The sequence below is a fragment of the Ovis aries genome, chromosome 2, assembly GCF_016772045.2.
Source record: "Ovis aries strain OAR_USU_Benz2616 breed Rambouillet chromosome 2, ARS-UI_Ramb_v3.0, whole genome shotgun sequence".
Classification (NCBI taxonomy): domain Eukaryota; kingdom Metazoa; phylum Chordata; class Mammalia; order Artiodactyla; family Bovidae; genus Ovis; species Ovis aries.
Window position 1 is genome coordinate 85,773,456 of NC_056055.1, and position 14,403 is coordinate 85,787,858.

Below are 14,403 nucleotides of genomic sequence, written 5' to 3' on the forward strand. Positions count from 1 at the left end.
TGAGAGATGATATTATGGAGAGACTTTCATTTATATTTCCCCCATCTGTACTGAAATTTTTACACTGAACTTTTTATTCATTTTATTTGCAGAAAAATACATTTTTAAAACTATTCAGTGAAAAGTTCCATGTTCACTGTTAAAAATTAAGAAAATTTATATATGTATGATGAAAATTCACCTCCATTCAGAAATAATGCTATATATTTCAGGGTTTGGTGAAATCTATTTCTGTACCGTATTCTGTATTCTTCTATAACATGTGCTTTCTTCACTCAGCATTTATCATGTATCTTTATCAACCTTCAGCATGATTAGAACAAAGTTAAAAGCTTGGTACAATTTTGTGTTCTTTGATTCATATTCAGAATTTTCACAGGAAATGTATACCTGTTTATAGTCCCACCACCGTGCTTTCAAGCTACAACAGTCACAAACTGAGTCTGGCCCACCTTTTAAAATTCGATTTCTGTTAGAAATTTGAATTCTTCCAGGAGAAGGCAGTAGCACCCCACTCCAGTACTCTTGCCTGGAAAATCCCATGGACGGAGGAGCCTGGTAGGCTGCAGTCCATGGGGTCCCTGCGACTTCACTTTCACTTTTCACTTTCATGCATTGGAGAAGGAAATGGCAACCCACTCCAATGTTCTTGCCTGGAGAATCCCAGAGATGGGGGAGCCTGGTGGGCTGCCGTCTATGGGGTCACAGGGTCACGGGGTCTATGGGGTCAGAATCGGACACGACTGAAGTGACTTAGTAGCAGCAGCAGTCTTTTGAAAAGTCAGTAAATCTGGCATTAGTGCACCACATTTCTCTATGAAAACAACTGGCTATTGCTAAATAGCTACTACCACAAATACCCTCCTTATTCCCTCAGAAATGAAAGTGACTGTGACTTGATATTTCATTTTACTTACTATTTTGAAAGTGGTCATATTACGATAAAAGTGAAATACTTCTTGTGCATGTATCCCTAGCAAAAGGGATAAAGGACAAGAGGCAGAGAAAAGACTACACTTGTGAAAAACTGGGAACATGGATAAGTTTCCCTGTCAAAGTAAAGTATATATCTGTATGTTCAACATGAATACAAGGTGTCCCTGTTGAAGGAATTCTAAAGCTGTAATTTAAAAACAAGCTCATTTTACTTTTTTATTTACATTATGACTCCTATGTGATCTTGAGTTAAGTACTGCTTGAATAGTAGTTTTTAATTTTGAAGTTCTGTTACTGTTTTCTGAGGAATTTTAAAGGAATGCTGCCTAAATAAGAAATCTTTTATTATTATAGTAGCAATGTCCACTGTTGGACTTTTTCAATATCTTGATAAATATTGTAATTATTTCTGATTGCAGCTTCTTGACCAAACATTCATTTTTTTTACATTCTTATCTATTGTATTATAACCCACTAATGACTTAGAAAACTCATTTGTTAAAGAGCACAGGATTGCTTATTGGATATAACAATAATTAAAGTACTGTTTTTCTTGTTTTTTTTTCCTAAATTTTTGTTTGACTTTGAAAAATTTATTTTAAATGTCTTTGGGTAAATAATGGAATGTTAATACGTTCTTTATAATTTTATTTAATAAAGCCAGAGCTCCTGTTCTGAGGTTTAGGTAGCCTTTGTAAATTGTTCAGATTGGCAGGCCAATCAAAGGAAATATTTATAAGTATCACAAATTTGCTTACAAAAGAGGAAAGAATAAATAAAAGATGTACAGTGGTTTAAAGGAAGAGAAAGAATAAGTCAAAAGTCTTTTAGAATTTGGGAAAAAGGTGCTTAAGCTATTTTAATTTGATGTTCAATGCAAGCTAATAGAGTATATATTATGTGGTAAACATAAAACATAAACAACATTCTGAGAAAAATATATAGTGTTGTGACAGAATAAAGATTGGGAAACATATCAGGTGACATGTCACTTTTGTATGAGGAAAGTACAGTAGTATGTTATAATATAACATAGTATAATGTAATAGTATAGTATAGTATGCTATATTATATCTAGTATATATATGTAGATACTATATATATCTATACTATATATATAATAGATTATAATAGTATACTGAGATGATCCTTCTTTTTATAAAAAATATAGGTTAGAATTAGGAAAAATATGCCTATCCCCTCAACAAAGTAAACAGTAATCAAACTTAGAAAAAATAATATTTCTCATTGTTAGTTTGGAAAAGTTAAGCATATATATTTTTCTTAAAATCTTGTTAGAAATATCATTTAGGAAGGATGGGGCTATCCATATTTTAAATGAAACCTTTTTCAGGGCTATTGGATCCATATTGATAATATTAAAATCATAAGTACTGACTTTTCTTTCCTGGAAATCAACAAATACTTTGTTTCACTGTGATCTAGTGTTTTGTGTATGTATGTGAGAGAATGGTTAATTTGAAATAATGTGTGTGCATGGATTTTAATGGTCTCAAATATATTTGGTTAAGATGGTGGTACAGTTTTGTGGAATGTTAGTTTTCATGAACAGGTTTCCTACAAACTTAATTTTCCTGTGATTTCTGTTGCTAAAATGTGATGCTTACCATTAACAGTTTATCTGACATGGGAATGAGTTTCAAAGGAGAATAATGTAAACTCTGTTGACTTTAAAAAAATCTCAGTTGAGTTGTTATTAATAAATTGTAATGCATTAAAAGCTAGTTAGGCCCATAGTGCTGTTGGTTCACTTTTCTGAGACTTATATTCAGTGGTATTGCATTGAGTATTTACTGAGGAAATATTTATATGTATAATCATTAATTTGAAATAATTTTATAGATAAGTTGTGTATATCATGCATCCATGCTTTAAATTTTTTCTTCTAAAAATCTGCATGACAGACATATTTTAAAAAATTTGTATACAGACTCTTGGTTATTTTATTGAAAAATGACATTCTATAAGGATGATAGAAGCTTAGCCAATGCAGGTTTATAGTTTATTTTTGAAATGAAATGTTCTTTCTTTGAATATTTCTGATTTGTATAATATAAAACATAAATATTTGCATGAATGTGTAAATAATGTAAGATAAAAACATACTTTTTTAAAACAGGTTTCTCAACAGCCATCTTTATCAAGCTTAGAAACCTTAATGGTCTCACAGAAGTCTGAAATTGAGTATTTACAGGAAAAACTGAAAATAGCAAATGAAAAACTGTCAGAGAACAGATCTACCAACAAGGGTTCCTCAGAGAAGAGTATCTTGACAAGTACTGAAGGGAAACGTAAGGTAGGGACATTCGTCATTTTGTGAATTTGTAAGGATGAGGCTAGCAAGGCAAGTGATGAAGTTAAAAAATGAACAGCATCGTTTACTTCTCTGTTTATATTTCTGAAAGCTTTTAAAAAATATCATGTATCAGATGTTTTATAAAATCATGATTGGGACTGGCGAGTTTTCCCTTTTTGAAGATTGAGTAATGTCTTCCTAATTTAATTAAATTTATTAGTAGCGATATGCCTCTTTTGTAGTAAATTAACATTCTTACGTTAAAAAGTTTTGCTAAATATGCCTCATCTATCTAATCTATAGATAAACTAATCTAAGTAGAAATTTTAATGTGGTATTAGCCCTTAACTCAATTTTCCAATTTTCAGAAGAAAAATATATCTTAATGTTTCTATTTCATTTGGGTGATATTTAAAATACTACCCATGTGGGATATAAATTATAAATTGAAATATAATACTAATATGTGCAGTTACATATTTTCAGAGTTAAAGGTATAACTGTGGAGAATAAGTAAATTTTTTGTACCATGATTCTTATTTATTAATGTCTCAGCTTTTCCTTTTCATAGTATTTATTGCTTGTTCTTGTTATGCTGCAAAAGATTCTATGAGAATTGACTAGTATAAAAAGTCAAGAATATCAGATTGTAAATATATTCTTTCTATAAGAATTGAAGTAAACTTTTCCTAAAAATAAGGAGTTTAAGAGGTATATTTCTCATACTTTATAGAAAATATTTTTTAAAGCAGAAAATCATGTTTTCAAGATCATTCTTTTTCATTCTTTTGAATTTTCCTATGAGTAATACAAACTGTCCTAGTAAAAGAAATATTTAGAATGAGATTCATGTTTATGTGGCATTCTTATTTACTACCTCTAATATTATTAGTAATTTTCAGAAGAATGAGCTTTATTATATATATTATCTATGTATGTATATATTTAAATATAACTGCAAATATGTTTCTTGCAATTTTGGAATAGTTTCACGCATTGAGCTTAATTTAAATGAAAAAAAAATCCTAAAATTGAGATACATTGTAGAATCTAATTTGATTTTATGCTATATGGCTGAACTTTAAAAATGTACTGCTTTGATGTTTCATTGCTTTTTAAAAAATATCAAGAAAATTAGAGTGATATTTTGAACAGAATTTTCTTTCTTTTTCATAAGGACATGCAGTAAGTATGAGCAATATGTTGCCCAGCTTAATAGTTGCTTTCACATATTCCTTCTCCAGATTGGTATATGAAGCTGTACATAATATAAACACACATTCTCGTCTCTAGTTAGCCACATTATAGTTAATGACCATATGGTCATTATGGTGTAAGATCTACTGTCTGTTGTATTTATATTCCTCAAGCATATTGTTCCTTCGACTTCACAGTGTGTTAAACTATTTCAAAGGGAAAGAAACCCTTTCCCTCTTGTTTCAGGTTGTCCTATCAAGTGTAACCTTGGACCCTCGAAGAGCAATTAGACCAGCCTCCATCCCCTCCTTTGTAATGAGGCTTCTTGCATTTCTGAGTCCATAACCCTTTAGTCTTCCCTAATGGGACATCATTATTCTGAAAGAAACAATGTAAATGTAAATGAATATTCTCATTAACGAGTCACAGAGAAACCTTTAGCGGTAGCACTGTGCTAATTCCGCTTGTTATTTCTCTGGTATTCCATGCAGGATTTTTTTTTTTTTATAATTCATTATTAGTATTCAAAATTACTTGTTCTTTAATTTTGCATGTCTTTCATAATCCAGTGTTCCAACTAGCTCAACCATGTCCTTGTTTTATTCTCAAGGAACCACCTGTGAAACGTTCAAGGTCTTTGTCCCCAAAGAACTCTTTCGCAGACTCAGAGGAACTTAAGAAGCTGAGAAAAGCTGAAAGAAAGATTGAAAACTTAGAGAAGGCACTACAACTAAAGGTGAACATTAAATGATTTCTTTAGTAATAACCTTGCATAGGTAAGAATATACCAAAGTAAACGTTCTTTTCACAAATTACTGGTTATCATTTAATTTTCCTGAATTTAATTACATGTATAAAAATGTATCATCAGTGCATCTAGTTCTTAGTATTTCTGAGGATCATAAAGTAATAAAAATTTTACTTGCTGAAAACTAAATATATATTCACTATTTTAAAATTACAGGGGATATTTTGACTCAATATTGGGAATAAGTTTCTTATAGTTTCTCAGAGACAAAAAAAAAAAAAAAATAGAACTCTAGCAAATGGAAATAGAATCTCCTATAAGAAATGTGAGTTAGCAACTATGGTGACCTAGCCCAGACTACTTAAAATTGTCCTTTATAGAAAAATTACATAGCCTAAGTGACAAATAAATGTTATTTTTTCCGTTTCAACTGTATTTGTCTCAAAATATAAGACGTTTGAGTTCATGTTCTACCAGTCTTTAAAAATCATAAATCTTTATTGTTCTATCTATAAGAGTTTGTACTTTCCAACTCATGATTTGTGAATTATTTTTCTCAGAGGAAGGTGGTTGTGTGTAGGGAAGTGCTTCTATGTGGCTATATTGAGGGCTTTAATTTTTCTGTGAATTTAATACGGCTAAAGTTGTCATTCTTCATTCACAACTACTGGAAAACCAACACTATTTGAGATTTAGCCATTTAATTGAATCTCAAATAGTTTTATAATATTCTATGGAAAGGCCAATTTATACATGATGAGAATCCATATATTTAAAGCTTAGATTCTTTGTCATATAAATGATTCTTAGGAAACTGTTTTCACTTACATTATTTGTGCAATAGAGCAAAATATAATTTAGAGGAATAGTTAATGATAAGCCGCAACTAACAGTTTTTTTCTGCTTTTCCCAAAGAATTGTTTTATATTTATTTAAACTGTTAGTTCGAAAACAAAGGAAAATTATCATTTATTGTTACTCTCCAAGATAAAATTGTTGCAGGAAGGGGACCCCTTCCAGGGCCTGAGAGTGGGCTCTTGTCTTACAGTGAGCAATGAATAGTCTGAAGAGTCACATGAGCTTGGCAAAAAGACTTTACTGGGCAGAGGTGCCTGGGTGGAGAACAGTAGGGTAAGGGAATCCAGAAGAACTGTTCTGCCAAGTGGCTCAAAGTCTCTAGTTTTATGGCGATGGGATTAGCTTCCTGGTTGTCTTTGGCTAATCATTCTGACCCAGAGTCCTTCCTGGTGGTGTACACATTGCTCAGCCAAGATGGTACCAGTAAGAAGGATTCTGGGAGGTGGTCGGACATGTGTTATTTCCTTTTGACCTTTCCTGAACTCCTCTGGTTAGTGGTGGCTTGTTAGTTCCACGTTCCTCATCAGGACCTCCTGTCATAAAATAACTCAGGGAGATAGTTACTGTGATGCAAGGGTGGGCAGTTTCAGTCATTGTGCTTCCCCTAACAAAATGATCAGATGACATCAACTTGCTAGCGTTTAGCCTACTTGAAATTTATACCCCTGCAGTTATTTGCTCATTCTTTTACTCATTTGTAATGTATTGGCCTATGCAGTTAGCTAAGCATTGTGAAGTCACTTTTATAACAGGCGAAAAATAATAATTCTGAGTGAGTAGTTAGAATCTAGCGTATTAGTGTAAATGTGTAGGTATACACGGGATATTATGGGCATGTTTATGATGCCATCATCCTTCTTTTGCATAATTCTTGAAATTCACATCTGAAACCTTCTTCTATCCTCTGTTAATCTGATTCTCTAAAAAATCAGAAGCAATAAAATATAATCCTTTCAGTTCAGTTCAGTTCAGTTGCTCAGTCGTGTCCGACTCTTTACTACCCCATGAATTGCAGCCAGGCCTCCCTGTCCATCACCAGCTCCTGGAGTTCACCCAGACTCACGTCTATCGAGTCAGTGATGCCATCCAGCCATCTCATCCTCTGTCGTCCCCTTCTCCTCGTGTCTCCAATCCCTCCCAGCATCAGAGTCTTTTCCAATGAGTCAAGTCTTCGCATGAGGTGGCCAAAGTACTGGAGTTTCAGCTTTAGCATCATTCCTTCCAAAGGAATCCTTTAGTCTTCCCTAAATGAGATACCATTATTCTGAAATACATACATTTGTGTATGTGTGTGTATGTGTGTGTGTGTGTATATATATATATATGTATATATATATATGTATATAGATAGAAGGATTGACTGATTTACTCTAATAAGAATTGGCTTATATGATCACTTGATTATGGAGTCAGAGATCCAAGATCTGTAAATGTTAAGCTGGAAATCCAGGAGAGATAATAGTATAGTTCCAGTCTGAGTCCAAAGGCCTGAGAACCAGGAGAGCTGATGATGTAAGTTCCAGTCCCATTCTGAGTCTGAAAGCAGACCAGTATCTCAGGTCAAAGGCAGTCAAGCAGAAAGAACGAATCCTTTCTTCCTCATTCTTTTATTCTGTTCAAGCCTTCAGTTGGTTGGATGAAGCCCATCAGTTTGGGGAGGGCAATCTGCTGTATTTAGTCTGTTGATTCAAAAGTTAATTTCATGCAAAAACACCCTCACAGATACACCCAGAAATAGTCATTAACTAAATACCTGGGCAATCAAGATAACATAAAAATATAACCATCACATATCCCATTTAATAGTAGAGGACCTCCACTTTGCCCCCAGAAGTCTGAGTCTTCTTGTTTTTGCCAGGAATGAGTAGAGCAGTTTCAGACATTTTTAGATCTATTTTCTTCCACTTCTTGAATTTCTTGTTTTCACAGAGTCTCAGAAACATACTAATTTATCTCCTCATTCTTTTTCTTCTAACAACAGCTCTTTGGGATGAGGCCTCAAATTTACTTTTACAGTAAAATTATTTTTCATATAATTTCTTTTTCATTTATATTTTTATGTATCTTCTTTCAAGTTAATTGATAATCTTGAATTTGAAATGTTTGTTTTCTTTCGCAAATTTGCAAAATAAGCAAAAAAAATGTGAACAAATTTTGTTTCTTTGTATTTTGTCATTTAGAGGAAAGAATTTTTCATTTTAATAGAACAAAATAATTGAATGAAAAAGGCACTCTAAGGGCATTTAGCAAAATGTCCACCAGGCTCCTCTGTCCATGGAATTCTCCAGGCAAGAATACTGGAGTGAGTTGCCATTCCCTTCTCCAGGGGATCTTCCTAACCCAGTGGTCGAACCTGGGTCTCCCACATTGCAGGCGAATTCTTTACCACCTGATCCACCAGGGAAGATCTTGGGTAAATAAAATATGTATAGTAAAGCAACTCTAAGACAAGTAGTTGGGAACAGGGCACTTTTTAATTTACAACCTGACTTTAATGAGTATAACTCATATTTAATGAAGACAGAAGACCTGTTTCTATTTCTCCAGTATTAGGCAATATTACTAATACTATCATTATTACTCATGTACATGTGAGTATAAGATAGGAATTGGTGATGTGTTTGTGTTTCTTTCCTTAGGGCTCCTGTGACAAGCTACAATTAATATAAACTGGCTAGCTTAAAAGAACAGAAATGTATTGTGTCAAAGTTCTGGATGCTAGAAAAGTCCAAAATCAAGCTGTCAACAGGGTTATTAGTTCCTACTGAAGTCTGTGTGGGAAGAATCTATTCCATTCCTTTTCCTGATAGATTGCCTTCTCCTTATGTCTTCACATCACCTTCCCTCTATTAATGTCTCTCTCTCTGTCTAAATTTCTCCTTTTTATGAAGACGACCAGTCATATTGGATTAGGACCCACCCTATCTCATTTTGGAGCTTCCCTAGTGGTTCAGACTATAAAGAGTTCACCTGCAATGCAGGAGACCTGGATTTGATCCTTGAGGCAGGAAGATTCCCTGGAGAAGGAAATGGCAACCCACTCCAATATTCTTGCCTGGGAAATACCATATTCATAGGAGCTGGGCAGGCTACAGTCCATGGAGTCGCAAAGAGTCAGACACTATTGAACAACTAACACTTTCACTTTCTCATTTTAACGTGCTTACCTCTATAAAGATTCTATCTCCAAACAAAATCACAAAATCACAGTCACCTTCTGAGGTAGTAGGGGTTAGCACTCCAGCATAACTTCTTGGAGAGATTTATTTCAACCCATAACAGTGCCTTGCAGTTTTTAAAATACTTTGGGATCATGGAGCTCCTTTTGAAGAACATTCCCCACTAATACACATTGAATATTTGAATACCCTTACCATGCTGGTATTCTTTTGAATCCTGTTCTGCAAGAAGCTAATGGGAACATGACAGACAAAATGTTCCTTGCTTAATTATATAAGGAGTGGATTTATATCTGTTTTTGTGATCCTATTGGCATCACCAACTCGATGGACGTGAATTTGAGTGAACTCTGGGAGTTGGTGATGGACAGGGAGGCCTGGCGTGCTGCGATTCATGGGGTCGCAAAGAGTCGGACACGACTGAGTGACTGAGCTGAACTGAGCTGAACATATCAATGTGCATTGTGAATCTATAGGAAGGTAGGGATATAGTGTTTCCCAGATTTACTTTATACCTATTAATATTTCCTCAAGGACTGTTATTCCATGGAAGTTACTCTTTGAAATACTAAAGATAAAAGACATGCTCCATGGCATGGTAGGTACCTTTAGGGTCCCAAGTTGATCACCGTGATGGATTGAAGGAGGAAGGGAAGGTCAAAGAAGTTTTAGGAGCCTGTGTTACATATGTATATAAACTCTCATACACTGATATGCTATTTGTGCATATTATTTTAATACTGAATATTATATAGCTATTAACACACTGTCTTACTAAGCTCTCTTGTGGCTACTTGTATCTGTTTTCAAGAGGGCAACCAATGTTGTAATTGTAGAGACAATAGTAATAGAGATGTAAGCTATTATTATAAAACTACTATCCATTTTCAAATCCTTACTTCATGGGTATAGTGAATTATAAAATATAATTTGGAAAACAAAGCATCAGAGCTTTATGAAATTCCTACTGTCCTTAAATTAACAGTGCCATGAATCTCTCTTTTACTGACTTTCATGCATTTGGCAATTTTATTCTTTTAGGACTTTTCTATGCCATTTAATAACATCAGTATGTCCTCCAATATGCTACTGGAGATCAGTGCAGAAATAACTCCAGAAAGAATGAAGGGATGGAGCCAAAGCAAAAACAATACCCATTTGTGGATGTGACTGGCGATAGAAGCAAGGTCCAATGCTGTAAAGAGCAATATTGCATATGAACCTGGAATGTCAGGTCCATGAATCAAGGCAAATTGGAAGTGGTCAAACAGGAGATGGCAAGAGTGAACGTTGACATTCTAGCAATCAGCGAACTAAAAGGACTGGAATGGGTGAATTTAAATCAGATGACCATTATATCTACTACTTCTGTGGGCAGGAATCCCTTAGAAGAAATGGAGTACCATCATGGTCAACAAAAGGGTCCGAAATGCAATCCAAAAACGACAGAACGATCTCTGTTCGTTTCCAAGGCAAACCATTCAATATCACAGTAATCCAAGTCTATGCCCCAACCAGTAATGCTGAAGAAGCTGAAGTTGAATGGTTCTATGAAGACCTACAAGACCTTTTAGAACTAACACCCAAAAAAGATGTCCTTTTTATTATAGAGGGACTGGAATGCAAAAATAGGAAGTCAAGAACCATCTGGAGTAACAGGCAAATTTGGCCTTGGAATATGGAATAAAGCAGGGCAAAGACTAACAGAGTTTTGCCAAGAAAATGCACTGGTCATAGCAAACACCCTCTTCCAACAACACAAGAGAAGCCTCTACACATAGACTTCACCAGATGGTAAACACTGAAATCATATTAATTATATTGATTGCAGCCAAAGATGGAGAAGCTCTATACAGTCAACAAAAACAAGACCAGGAGCTGACTGTGGCTCATATCATGACCTCCTTATTGCCAAATTCAGACTTAAATTGAAGAAAGTAGGAAAAGCAAATAGACCATTCAGGTATGACCAAAATCAAGTCCCTTATGATTATACAGTGGAAGTGAGAAATAGATTTAAGGGAGTAGAACTGATAGATAGAGGGCCTGATGAACTATGGATGGAGGTTCATGACATTGTAGAGGAGACAGAGACCAAGACCATCCCCATGGAAAAGAAATGCAAAAAAGCAAAATGGCTGTCTGGGGAGGCCTTACAAATAGCTGTGAAAAGAAGAGAAGCGAAAAGTAAAGGAGAAAAGGAAGGATATAAGCATCTGAATGCAGAGTTCCAAAGAATAGCACGGAGAGATAAGAAAGCCTTCCTCAGCGATCAATGCAAAGAAATAGAAGAAAACAACAGAATGGGAAGGACTAGAGATCTCTTCAAGAAAATTAGAGATACCAAGGGAACATTTCATGCAAAGATGGGCTCGATAGAGGACAGAAATGGTATGGACCTAACAGAAGCAGAAGATATTAAGAAGAGGTGGCAAGAATACACAGAAAAACTGTACAAAAAAGATCTTCATGACCCAGATAATCACAATGGTATGATCACTCACCTCGAGTCAGACATCCTGGAATGTGAAGTCAATTGGGCCTTAGAAAGCATCACTATGAACAAAGCTAGTGGAAGTGATGGAATTCCAGTGGAGCTATTTCAAATCCTGAAAGATGATGCTGTGAAAGTGCTGCACTCAATATGCCAACAAATTTGGAAAACTAAGCAGTGGCCACAGGACTGGAAAAGGTCAGTTTTCATTCTAATCCCAAAGAAAGGCAATGTCAAAAAATGCTCTAACTACCGTACAATTGCACTCATCTCACATGCTAGTAAAGCTCAAAACTCTCCAAGCCAGGCTTCAGCAATCCGTGAACCATGAACTTCCAGATGTTCAAGCTGGATTTAGAAAAGGCAGAGGAACCAGAGATCAAATTGCCAACATCCACTGGATCATCGAAAAAGCAAGAGAGTTCCAGAGAAACATCATTTCCTGCTTTATTGACTATGCCAAATCCTTTGACTGTGTGGACCACAATAAACTGTGGAAAATTCTGAAAGAGATGGGAATACCAGACCACCCGACCTGCCTCTTGAGAAACCTGTATGCAGGTCAGGAAGCAACAGTTAGAACTGGACATGGAACAATAGACTGGTTCCAAATAGGCAAAGGAGTACATCAAGGCCGTATATTGTCACCCTGCATATTTAACTTATATGCAGAGTACATCATGAGAAACGCTGGGCTGGAAGAAGCACAAGCTGGAATCAGGATTGCCAGGAGAAATATCAATCACCTCAGATATGCAGATGACCCACCTTTATGGCAGAAAGTGAAAAAGAACTAAAGAGCCTCTTGATGTAAGTGAAAGAGGAGAGCGAAAATGTTGGATAAAGCTCAACATTCAGAAAACGAAGATCATGGCATCTGGTCCCTTCACTTCATGGGAAATAGATGGGGAAACAGTGGAAACAGTGTCAGACTTTATTTTTTTGGGCTCCAAAATTACTGCAGATGGTGACTGCAGCCATGAAATTAAAAGACGTTTACTCCTTGGAAGAAAAGTTATTACCAACCTAGATAGTATATTGAAAAGCAGAGACATTACTTTGCCAACAAAGGTCCGTCTAGTTAAGGCTATGGTTTTTCCAGTGGTCATGTATGGATGTGAAAGTTGGACTGTGAAGAAAGCTGAGTGCCAAACAATTGATGCGTTTGAACTGTGGTGTTGGAGAAGACTCTTGAGAGTCCCTTGGACTGCAAGGAGATCCAACCAGTCCATTCTGAAGGAGAAGAACCCTGGGTGTTCTTTGGAAGGAATGATGCTAAAGCTGAAACTCTAGTACTTTGGCCACCTCATGTGAAGAGTTGACTCATTGGAAAAGACTCTGATGCTGGGAGGGATTGGGGGTAGGAGAATCAGGGGATGACAGAGGATGAGATGGCTGGATGGCATCACCAACTCGATGGACATGAGTCTGAGTGAACACCAGGAATTGGTGATGGACAGGGAGGCCTGGCGTGCTGCGATTCATGGGGTCGCAAAGAGTCAGACACAACTGAGCGACTGAACTGAATTGAACTGATGTCCTTTGAGTACAGTTTATTTCTTCATTTTTCAATGCTCTAATATTCATTAAGTTTATACCTTCTGCTGTAATTATACATCATGCATTCGTTGGTATTTTATAAAAGTGTTTCTTTTTTAACTTAAAATACCTTGCTATCAAACTCTGAAGATTGAGCCACTGTTTTATTAATAGTGTTCATGCTCTTATTGCCGTATACTGTCAAGAAGCCTTTGAGGAAACTAGATGATTTGATATAGAATCATTTATGTTCTTACCAGCTCAAAAGTAGAATTATAAACATCATTAAAGAAAGTAAATTAATACAGCTTTGCTATTTTCTAGTGTTTTAGCCATTACGACTTGTTTGTACACAGAAGTTAGAGCCTCTAGTTTAGCTAGTTTAACTGCTAAATATACAAGAAGGTATCTGTAAATATTTTATTGAATGACCTAATAAGTGGACCTAATTGAGTGACAGTCCATGGGGAACTTTGGGATGTGTCCTCAAAGGAAAATGTAGTAATTAGTGATATTAAATGTATTTTTCAGTTTTTATAGTTGATTTTGTTCTCAGATCTTTTAGGATATTTCCCAAATGATGTACTGTTGTTTAGAGTTAGGCTATCATAAGGCCAATGGGACTTTAAGAATAATATTGCAAGCTACAGTAAACTTGAATTTGTTAGAATAAGAAAAATGTTAATTTAATTATTTTTAAAAAATCATTCTTTTGAGATATCCAACTTTTGACTGATAATTTCAGCCAGCATCTACTCTTGCAATTAAATTGGTAAAGTCATTTTTCTTTGAGCTATACATTTACTCTATCTTATATTTACATTTTTATAAAATTTTACTGTCTGTTTCTGAAGTAGGCTAAAGAATGATAGTCTCTAGGACCAATTTAACCCATGTATTATAATTTGATAACAGTTTTCTCAAAGCAGAAAAATATAATTATTTTAAATTGTCTATCAAATGAATTTACCAAATAATATTTAGTTTGATTTTAATAGCTTGGATTTTAAGAATTTTATAAGAATTATGTTTTAAAAAATTTCATGAGAATAAAATAATTAATACAAATTTTTAAGAATTATTAGAATTATATAAACATTCTAGGGGTAGGTATAATTATGACTCATGTAAAATT

The 14,403-nt window shown here is 34.9% G+C and overlaps 1 protein-coding gene across 3 annotated transcripts in view; it reads left to right on the plus strand.

Annotated features, from left to right (window-relative positions):
- The window catches only part of CNTLN (centlein), a 357,273-nt gene that overhangs the window by 194,012 nt on the left and 148,858 nt on the right, over nt 1-14,403 (plus strand). For all 3 annotated transcript variants that reach the window (XM_060409518.1, XM_015093231.4, XM_027964566.3), the window contains exons 9-10: nt 3,077-3,253; nt 5,061-5,186. In XM_060409518.1, the coding sequence (XP_060265501.1) occupies nt 3,077-3,253; nt 5,061-5,186 (303 nt within the window). The remainder of the gene's footprint in view (nt 1-3,076; nt 3,254-5,060; nt 5,187-14,403) is intronic.